We start from the raw sequence: 10870 nt of genomic DNA on the forward strand, positions 1-10870 counted from the left end.
TGCTGAGATACCTGTGGTAGGAATAAAGAGTATTTGCTGATTTTTAAAATTTTATATGGTTAACTACAGTCCCAGCTCTAAAAGAATCCAAAATCCATGAGCCATGAAAATGTAAATGGGAGAATATTGAATTATTTTTATTAAAAAATTGTTTTATTACCTTATCAAAAAATGTACATTGTCAGCACTTATAGTATCCAGAGGCAACTCTAGGTCACTGGAATAATTTTGAAAGTCTTTGCTGAGTAAAGGACAATATTTTGAGAATAAAGAAAGCTTGAATTCTCACTTTAATGGAAAAGGCTGAGGTATTATGAAAAAAATAAACCCTAAGTTCCTGTGTAACATCTCCCTGACTACCTTCCAATAAGGAAAACTCTAAAACCTTTCTTTAGATTGTGGGTCCCTAAGAAAAATTCATATATGTAGGGCAAATCAAAGCAAAATAATAATATTAGGAGCTATATTAGATCTTGTGAAAACTCCTTTCCCTAAATTAGGTCTGTTAGAATGACTTTCCTGCAAGGCCCAACTCAGATATGGCTTCACTTATTTGTCCATCAATGGAAAATGATACAGGAGAGGAGTTCATAATAGCGTGTTCTCTTAGTTCTAGTTCTTACACGCTTTCCATGAAGATTTCTCATAAAAAATGACTTTATCAGATTCTTTGGGTGAGGTCAGGAGGCAAAGGAAATGTGAGTCTTTTCAGCCAGAATGCTTCTGCTAAAAGTCAGCATAAGCCCCTAATTGTGTGTACTTTACAGCTAGGCCTGTGATCTACTTTAGGCATTGCTTATCTCTTCTGAGTTGATTGTAAGTTGAAAATCAGAAAATGCTACCCATTTAGTTTTCTTGGGGACACTCTTTCAAACCCTAACACTATTGTGTATCTACCTAGGAACAGTGGGATTGGCAGTTCAGCCCCTCAAGGGTTTTATTGGGTGTTTAGTCTGTGCCAGTATAGGAACTGGAGATAGTGGTAGGAGCTGGAGGTACAGTAGTGATCAAAACAGTGTGGTCCTTGCTCTTAGGAAGCATATAACTAGGTAGGAGATAGGTAAATATTAATCAAATAATTATACTAATGAATATATAATAATAAACAGAGCGCTTGGATTAGATAATATCCATCAACTCTTAGAACCCAACGCCAATAAGAAGGGACAGAAAAAAGATTCTTTTTTTTAACATCTTTATTGGAGTATAATTGCTTTTCAATGGTATGTTAGTTTCTGCTTTATAACAAAGTGAATCAGCTATACATATACATATGTCCCTGTATCTCCTCTCTCTTGCGTCTCCCTCCCTCCCACCAGGAAAAAGATTCTTCTATCCTTTCTTTTACCATTCATGCCCTATAATACTGTTCCTATGGGTGTCCATCAATAGACGGTATTTGAACAAATACTTAAAATTGTTTATATTTCCTTTTAAAAAAAATCAGTAGATTTGCTCTGGAGAAAATTATTTACCTTCGCTGAATCCATTCCAGCCTATAATGTTCAGCAGACACCAGCATGATCTAGATTTGGATTTTATTTAATAATGATAGACAAATTTTTCTTTACCTCTATTAAGTTAGGATTGTCATTTTTCACAATTTACTCTGAATTTGTACTTCAGTATACTTAGCAATGATTTCAAAAGTAATACCAAGGAACAATTTTTTGTAGCTGAGTTGGCTTGTCTTGAATGCTTTTCTTGAATATAAGGGAACCTCAGTTTCATACTTTCTAACTTCAATCTTGATGCTAATAAATAAGCAGTATCTATCTTAGAATTAGATGGTAGGTCATGAAAAAAGTTAATATGAGGATCTGTTAAGTAAAAGAAAGTTGTTGCTGTTGAGATAAACATATCACTGGTTCCTTTGACAACTTAATGATGGCATTTTTAATGGTAGATCAGGTTAAAATATATTTCTAACCAAAGTTTCTATACAAATTAAGAAGACTACCCTATTAACATGTCTGCAAATTATAGACATATTTCTTAATGAGAATATTTTTTAAAATTATAGGAAAAAATGTATATGTATGTATATATAAATAAGTTACGGTATATAATGTAGAATTTTATTTCCTTTACAGTAAGTGTTTTAAATTTACCATGTAAGTCTGTTTTCATGAATAATAATTGTGTGAATCATTATACTGTGAGTCTTATTTATAGGTTAAATAAAATGTATGGCAGAGGTTTAAAGATAAATGTAACAGTAAATAATAAAAATAAGAGACATGGATGTTTTATATGCTAGCATAATAGAAATTTTAATATTTTTTTGTTGTTGTTCTTTATAGACATTCCACTTCTTCCTTCTATTACGTCTCTGAGTCTAAGTGAAAATGAAGAGAAGAGTGGACCTTTTGTGGTACACTGGCTAAACAATAAAGAACTGCATTTTTCTTTGTCCATGGAAGTCTTTTTACAACAACTTAGAAAAAGTTTTGAGCAACCATCTTCTGAGATGAGTGTAGAAGACTCTAATCAGGCAGATGTAAAATCTGATGAAGGTAAAGCTTTAAGGATAAAAATTATAAAGTTTTATTTAAAATAGCAAAGATTTTAATATTATGGTAACACCAGCTACTGTTAGAAATAACCTTCAAATTGCAGTGGCTTAATACAAATTTGGACTAGCTCATTTAATAATCCAATGTAGATGTTCCTGTTCCAGGTGGCTTCTTTCCTGATGATGATGTAGGGACTTAGACTTCTCCATACTTATGCTTCTGTCAGCCACTAGGGTCTTGCTACTTAGAGGACTATCTGCAGACTAGCAGCATTGTCATTATTAGGAATGTACAATCTCAGGCTCCACCTGGAGCTACAAGAATCTGTAATTTAATGAAATTCCCAGATGAGTTATATGTATATTAAAGTTTGAGAAGCAGTACACTAGGGCCTTAAGGTTTGCATTCAGCCTCAGTCAAGTAGAGAGAGAAATCAAAAATGTTTTTGTTATTTGTTTTAATTACAAGATTGCACGTTCCCCTTTAAAAAAAATTTAAATTAAACAATACAGGCGTGTATAAAGTTTCCATATTGTTAAGTTTGATAAGTGTCCTTCCAGATTTATTCTTTTCTATGCTCACACAAATATATGCATAAAGGTAGTTTTTTTAAGAGTTGTACTATGGGAGTTCATTTTTCAATGAAAATAGTGTGCTGCAGCTTGCTTTTTAAATTCAGTAACAGGCACTTTTCTTTCTTATTTTTAACAGCTCCTGAGTCAAGAGACTCAAGAGAAAACTTAAGCATTTTTTCTGATGATAGCCATTTAAATTGATTTAAATTGTTTTTCACTATATACTGATAATGGTAGAGTAACACATCTCTTCATCTTTGTGTGAATTTTTCTGTAAGGTAGATTCCTAGATGGGGAATTAGCATAGTGTATAAGCATTTTTAAATTTCAATAAGTTCTGTCAGATTACCCTCTAGTAATGTTTTACCAGTATATGTTCCCTCTAAGTATATGCAGATATCCTTTTTTCACATCCTTGCCAACACTGGATCTTTTTATTTTTTGGCTGTTGATATGGACAAAATGGTGTCTTGTTTTACTTTGAATTTTCTTGAGTTAAATTGAGCAGAATTATGTTAACCCTTCTGTGGTTTGCCTCTTCGTGCCTTTTGCCTAATTTTCTGTTGAGTTATTTTTCTTTTTCTTAATGATTTTATGTCTTGAGTAATTTTTAAAATCTGGTAAACAAGCTAACATTTTTTGATAGTCTCTTAAGAAAGGCTTTGTATTCCTAACCAGGAATAGGGGCTTGGATGTAGAGGTCAGAATATACATATTTATTTGTATTAATAAGTTGGCATGTGTTGAAGGAAATCTGGAAATTAGGCACTATAAAATGTATTTCTTTAAAATAGTTTCTTTAAGGTGTCATATCAGTTATAAATGCTTACACCTAGAGGATGGCTAGTGTGGTTGACTTAGGTTTTATGAATCTGACATTATGAAGAAAGGACAAATTACATTCCAATACTATATTTTAAAAATTCAGCCTAATTTCAACTCCCTCATGTTAACATGAGCAAAACTAGGGTCCAGAGAAGTACTGTGTCTTACTTCTAAGTAGTTACTTGTGGTACATCTGGGTTTGGAAACCAGTTTACCTACTTTCCAGTCTAGTATTAGTCCTTCTACTAATAATCCACTGAATCAGCCTTATAGGCCTTCTGAGTACTGAGTTAACTCCGTGGCCTTATATTCCTGGAGCAAAGTTATTTTTTAAAGGGAACCCCATTTCTTGTTTATATGAAAACTTGTTTTTCATTTTGAATGCATTTGTAAAGATATTTCTTAATTTTTAGTAGTAGCTTGATTGTATTTACTTGGTTCATGAACCCTTTTGCTTATAGAGATCGATGACGGTGTTGATGATCTGAAAATAAATCTTGAAAAGAAGGAATTGGGCAGTGATAAATTGGTACCAAATTCAAGTTCTGTACCATTACCATCAGCTGCCATTGATCATCAGATTGAAGTACTTCTGTCTGAATGGAGTAAAAATGCAGACATGCTATTCAGTATTCATCCCATGGATGGTTCTTTGCTGGTTTGGCATGTGGATTGGCTGGATGAATACCAGCCTGGTATGTTTCGTCAAGTACAGGTATTATTTTTATGATCTCTGGAGAGCTACTTGTTAAATGTGGGTACTGTTTTGTAAAACCTCTTTATATAATTTCATGAATTCTAATGCTACTTTCTTTCTTCTAGGTGTCCTTTGTTTCCAGAATTCCTGTAGCTTTCCCCACAGGTGATGCAAACTCTCTCTGTAAAAGCATAGTGATGTATGCCTGTACCAAGAATGTTGACTTGGCTATTCAGCAAGGGAAACAAAAAACTTCCAGCCTGACACGTTCCACATCAATGCTTATATCTTCTGGTCACAGTAAATCAACTAATAGTTTAAAATTAAGCATTTTTACCCCTAATGTTATGATGATTTCAAAGCATGCTGATGGCTCCCTGAATCAATGGCTTGTCAGTTTTGCCGAGGAATCTGCCTTTTCTACAGTTCTCAGTATTTCCCACAAATCCAGATATTGTGGTCATCGCTTTCATCTTAATGATTTAGCTTGTCACTCAGTATTACCATTATTGCTGACAACGTCACACCATAACGCATTAAGGACACCAGATGTTGATAACCAAAAGGAACCTTATGGTGCTGTGAATATTGAAGAATGTTCTTTGGCACAACAGAATAAAAGCACTATTGACATGGCCTTTCAGGATCCCAATGCAGTTTACAGTGAGCTTATTCTTTGGAGAGTTGATCCAGTTGGGCCATTGTCTTTTTCTGGAGGTGTTTCTGAGCTTGCCCGGATTAATTCTCTTCATGTTTCTGCATTTTCCAATGTGGCATGGCTGCCCACTCTTATACCCAGTTATTGTCTAGGTAAGAATTCTGATTTTTATTTAAGAACTTGAGATTTTCTGACATTATTGCTTAAGGGTTAAATTTCAAATGTTTTTAAAATACATCTAGGTGCATACTGCAACTCTCCTAGTGCATGCTTTGTAGCAAGTGATGGACAATATCTGAGATTATATGAAGCAGTTATTGATGCCAAGAAACTTCTATATGAGCTTTCCAATCCTGACATTTCTGTAAGTAAATGGCTTTTGAAGCTAAGAATATAATATGTTTTTAGATACTTTATACTTATTGGGCATGTTCTAGAATTGTGACATATAATTTGTAATAAAATGTATATTTTTTAGTAATTTTTTTCACATTTTACTCTTACAGTGATTCTAACCTCCTTTAAAAAGAAACCATATCTTTCATTCATTCCAAAAGTAGAGTCTAGTGTCCTACAATATGTGTTTCTGTTGTACTTTTTTTTTTTTTTTTTGTGGTACGCGAACCTCTCACTGCTGTGGCCTCCCCCGCTGTGGAGCACAGGCTCCAGACATGCAGGACCAGCGGCCATGGCTCATGGGCCCAGCCGCTCCGCGGCATGCAGGATCCTCCCAGACCGGGGCATGAACCCGCTTCCCCTGCATCGGCAGGTGGACTCCCAACCACGTGCCACCAGGGAAGCAAGCCCACTGTTGTACTTCTTTGCTCAGAGATAAATGGGGACTACTGACAGTGTATGGAATTATGTTGGTTCATCTGCAGGTTTTTTTCTAGGCAAGGGAAGCTGAAATAACAGGAGTGGAATTTTAATCTTAACCAAGAGGAAAGAGCTTTCAGCTTGGTTGCACTACAGGCAGGAGTTTTTTCAACACCATTGCAAACAAAGCTTTTGTCTTATGACAGAGGGCACTTGTTCCTGTGCCCAACTAATAGCAACCCACCATCTGCATTGTCTCAGCACCTCCAAAAGCCAGTATTTCCATTCTTTTGGTTTTTGTGTTTTTAAATATGCCCTGAGGTAACTTTCAGCCATACTGAGCTTCCTGTTTAAGAGAGTCAAACTGTCCTCTCAACCATCAATTAATGTCTTTGTTAATGCTCTGGTTACAGAATTGCATAGGTGTCAGTGGTCTGCTCCCATCTTGATTTTTCCCTGTTATTTTTATTGCATGGTTTTACAGAATACAAAGTTTTTCAAAACATATATAGTGTTAAATTAGAAACGTATATTTCTCGAGGGCCTTCTATTTTTCAGGAATTGTTTTAAGTGCTGGAAATTTAGATGTGAGCAAAACAGACAAAAATCTAAGCTTACATTCTAGTGAAAGAATATAGAAAAAAGGTAAAAATATATTAATAAATACTTTGGAGAGAAACAATGTTGCAGAAGTAGTATGGAGTGCCAAGTAAAGTGCTGGTCGGGGAAAACCTCACAGAAGTGGTGCCATTTGAGTAAAGACCTGAAGGAGATAAAAGAGCTACCTATATCGGTATGTAGAGGGAAGAGTATTTCAGGAAGAGCCAGTGTAAAGATCCTGAGGCCAGAGCATGTTTGGTATGTAAGGAACATCAAGGAGGCCATTGTGGCTGGTGCAGAATAAGTGAGGTGGAGAGTAGTCAAAAATAAAATCAGAACGTGAGCCTGGCCAGATTGTATTGAGAGTAACTTTGACTTTTACTCTGAATGACATAATAACTAGTGAAGAGAATGACAGTGATATGGTCTGACTTAGGCTTTAAAAGGATCACTCTGGTTGTTATATAGATTAGACATGGGAAGCAGAAGTGTTATCAGAGAGAACAATTCAGGAAGCTATTACAATAGTCTAGGAAAGAATCAAAGGGGTTTAGAGTGGTAGGAAATGGTGGTGATAAAGATGCTAAGAATTGGTCAAATCTGGATGTGTTTTGAACATTGAATAGTAAGGATTGGACTGGATATGGGGTTTGTGTGACAAAAAGAAGATGACTCCCAAAGTTTGCCTTGAGATGAGAAGTATAAATAGCAGTTTTGGGGTTTTTTTTTTTTTGGCCACGCTGCCTGCCATGTGAGATCTTAGTTCCCTGACCAGGGATTGAAGCTGTGTTCCCTGCATTGGAAGTGTGGAGTCTTAACCAGTGGACTGCCAGGGAAGTCCCTAAACAGCAGATTTTGAGGAGCAGGGCGATTCAAGAGCCGGGCTTTAGACATGTTAATTTTGAAATGCCTGTTTGATATCCAAGAGATCTAGTAAGCTAGTCTCTGGAGTTTTGAGGGAGACCTGGTCTGAAGATAGAAAATAAGTAGTTGTCAGAATATAAAGTTGTGGAGCTGAGTGAGATCACTGAGGGAGAGACTATAGCTGGAAAGTAGAAATGATAGGAGGATTGAACCCTGGGGCATTCCATTGCTAAAAGTGAGGTGAGCGTGGTGTATAATGGAAGCCAAAATGAAGAAAATTATTTCCAGGAGGAAGGAGTAATCAACAGAATCAAATGCTGCTGATGGATCCAGTATGATGAACATTGAATTTAACAACGTGTGCTTGACTAGAGCAGTCAGGAGATAAGTGGCTCAAGAAATCAGCATATGTAAATAGTATGTTAACTTGTTTCTTTAGCTTTCTTTGTCAAAATTAATGCTTAAAAAACCTTGATTCTTAGAACATTTCCATGAGATTGAAGTCAGTCTTTCACACTTATAAATATAAAATACTTTTTTTCCCCTTAACAATTACCAAGCATTGCTTTTGGTTTTCTCTGTACCAGCTGAGCTGTAACTTTCTTCATTCCTGTGTAATTGCTTTGTAAAACAGTAAAATGTTTATAATGAAAAGGACTTGTGAATTTATTTAGTCTCACCTGAACTTATTTATTATTTGTCTGTTATGCCTGAAATTTTATGTCATTTGTTACTATTTTTTTAATTGTTTAATAAAGGAGATATCCATTTTTTCAAAAACAGAAATATGTTGGTGAAGTGTTTAACATCGTAAGTCAACAGTCAACAGCCAGGCCAGGATGCATTATTGCATTAGATCCCATTACCAAACTTGTAAGTATTATTTTTCTGGCCACTTAGCATTAGGTAAATAATATGTATGTCAACTTACATTGGTATTTATTTACATTCAGCAAGGCAGAAAAACCCAACTGCTTCATGTTTTTCAAGAAGACTTCATTTTGAATAACCTTGAGAAGAAAAGACTAGGAAAAGACAGAATATTATCTGATGCAGGTAAAGAAGAATTTTTCATGAAATAAGAAATAAAATGTAGAGTATGTTAGGCAAAGATAAATTGATATAATATTTACATAATATATAAAGTTATCTCAGCTTTCCATGTTAGTAGTGAAATACACCATTTATACCAACAGGCAGCTCACCTAATGAATTTTCGGAAAAATTCTACCTAATTGTGATAGAGTGCACCCAAGACAACCGTTCATTGTTACACATGTGGAATTTGCATTTGAAGTCCATTCCTGTCTCATTGGGTGAGTTTTTTTTTTTTTTTAAACTTTAAGTAGGCTTAGGTTAACAAATTATATATGGTTAGATAGTTCAGTGGATATTTTTTAAAGCTGTTTTTATTGAGAGAGGATAATTATAGTTTATTCTGTTAATTAAGAAAAAAACAATTTTCTGATTTTCTTGCCGTAAAGAATCATATTAATATGTTAACTTTTTTGTCTTTTATAAGGTGGTTTTAGATTATAAAATGTAGCAATTGTAATGTTTATAGGGTTTCTCTCCCAGTTTTTGGTTCTTTTTTTATGTTTTATAGATGAAAAAGTAGATACAAAAATATCTGAAGCAGTTTGGCAGCCAGAAGAACATTATTCTTCTTCTCCAGAGAAGATCTTATCCCCTTTTTCACAGAAGTATCAGGCTTGCAGAGCAAATCTCCAGAGTACCAGCAAGTTGACTCTGTCTTCAGAAATGGTTTATAGCCAAGAGTTGCATTTGCCAGAAGGAGTTGAGATAATAAGTGTTAAGCCATCAGCAGGTTTGTCAATTTTGTAAAAGGAGACTAATCAAACTTCATAATGCATGAGTATTTACTGTGTATTTAAAAATAGATGCAACTCCCAGTTTTAAAATCTACACAGAAACAGAAATAGAAAGAATATCTTTAAGTACCCTAAATTAAAAATTTAAATTTCTCATTACGTTTTCAGATGACTCTGGCATTTGTCAGCCAGTTGTGGTCTTAAATATTGATTTCCAAAACAAATTTTTATTATCCTTTTGTGAAGACAAAGCGAAAGTTTCCAGGGCAGAGATAATAATGGGGTGGCACCTTATTTGCCAGCTTTGATAATGCTGGTATTGGCTGCCTGGAGCTCTGTGCTGTGAAGGATTCTAAGTGTGTAGTTCCTGATATATATATTTGTCATCCTTATCCTTAGGGCAGTGGTTCTCAAAATGTGGTCCCCAGACCAAAAGCATCAGCATTGTTTGGGAAGTTGTTAGAAATAATAATTCTTGGGTCACACCCTAGACTTACTAAATCACCAGCTGTGAGGTGGGACCCAGCAGTCTTGTTTTGACAAGCCTTCCAGGTGATTCCAGTGTACAAAAAAGATCAAAGTATCAAGGGTATCATGAAAACCAAGACAAAAATCCATCTTTTTATCACCTAGTTCTTTCATTTTCATAGTCACAGTGTGGGTTTTTGGTCTTCTTTACTTGTCTATCACTTTCGACTAATTACTTTGAATGCTTTTCAGTTTGCCACATTATCAGGTACTTAATCTTTTCTAATTGGTGAAGTTAGCAGGAGTATTAACAGTGTCCTGATAACTTTTACATTCTGGGTTTTTTTTGTATATTTTAATAAAAGAGGCATCAATGCAAGGCAAGTTAAAGTTTGAAATAGAATGACTTTTGTATTGGCACAGTTTTAAGAGCTGTTATCCTTAGCCAGAGCAGTATAATCTTCACTACTGAATTCTATTAAAAAAACTATATGGCAGATCTAAGAGAAACTGAAGATGTTTCTAAAAATAATCCTTGGCGCATGTTGAGTTTGAAAGAAAAGAGAAGTCCTAGGGCAAAGGAAAAAATTTGTTTTGTTTGGCAAAAACAGTAGCATGTGATAACAGCTTTTTTTCCTAGTCTTGAGAATTTTTTTTTTTAACCAAGACTTTTGGGAAGGGTAAGCTCTTTATTCTCTGTTCAGTTCAGAGAAACTAATAGACAGTGTTAATTGTGTCCTTATGCAGTACTGCTAAGTCCTTGAGGACTTAAAGAAAAACTTATGTTGAAATATGCTTTTAAAATATAATAAATGTTCTGTATAACATTTCTGTATTACGATTAGCAGTTTATGTTTAATAGTCTAGGATAGGGATTGGCAAACTATGGATCACCTACCTTTTTGTAAGTAAGTTTGATTGGAACGTAGCCACACCTATTTGTTTACTTTTGTGTATGGCTGCTTTGTTCTACACTGGTGGAGTCGAGTAGCTGCAACCGGGACTCTGTGGCTAGCAAA

General features: G+C 34.9%; 1 protein-coding gene across 3 annotated transcripts in view; it reads left to right on the plus strand.

Moving 5' to 3' along the window:
• The window catches only part of DMXL1 (Dmx like 1), a 131371-nt gene that overhangs the window by 45949 nt on the left and 74552 nt on the right, over positions 1 to 10870 (plus strand). For all 3 annotated transcript variants that reach the window (XM_060296141.2, XM_030869811.2, XM_030869812.3), the window contains exons 10-17: positions 2304 to 2516; positions 4378 to 4631; positions 4739 to 5423; positions 5514 to 5635; positions 8335 to 8424; positions 8505 to 8607; positions 8748 to 8867; positions 9158 to 9379. In XM_060296141.2, coding sequence (XP_060152124.1) covers positions 2304 to 2516; positions 4378 to 4631; positions 4739 to 5423; positions 5514 to 5635; positions 8335 to 8424; positions 8505 to 8607; positions 8748 to 8867; positions 9158 to 9379 — 1809 coding nt within the window. The remainder of the gene's footprint in view (positions 1 to 2303; positions 2517 to 4377; positions 4632 to 4738; positions 5424 to 5513; positions 5636 to 8334; positions 8425 to 8504; positions 8608 to 8747; positions 8868 to 9157; positions 9380 to 10870) is intronic.

The sequence above is a fragment of the Globicephala melas genome, chromosome 3 (assembly GCF_963455315.2).
Source record: "Globicephala melas chromosome 3, mGloMel1.2, whole genome shotgun sequence".
NCBI lineage: Eukaryota > Metazoa > Chordata > Mammalia > Artiodactyla > Delphinidae > Globicephala > Globicephala melas.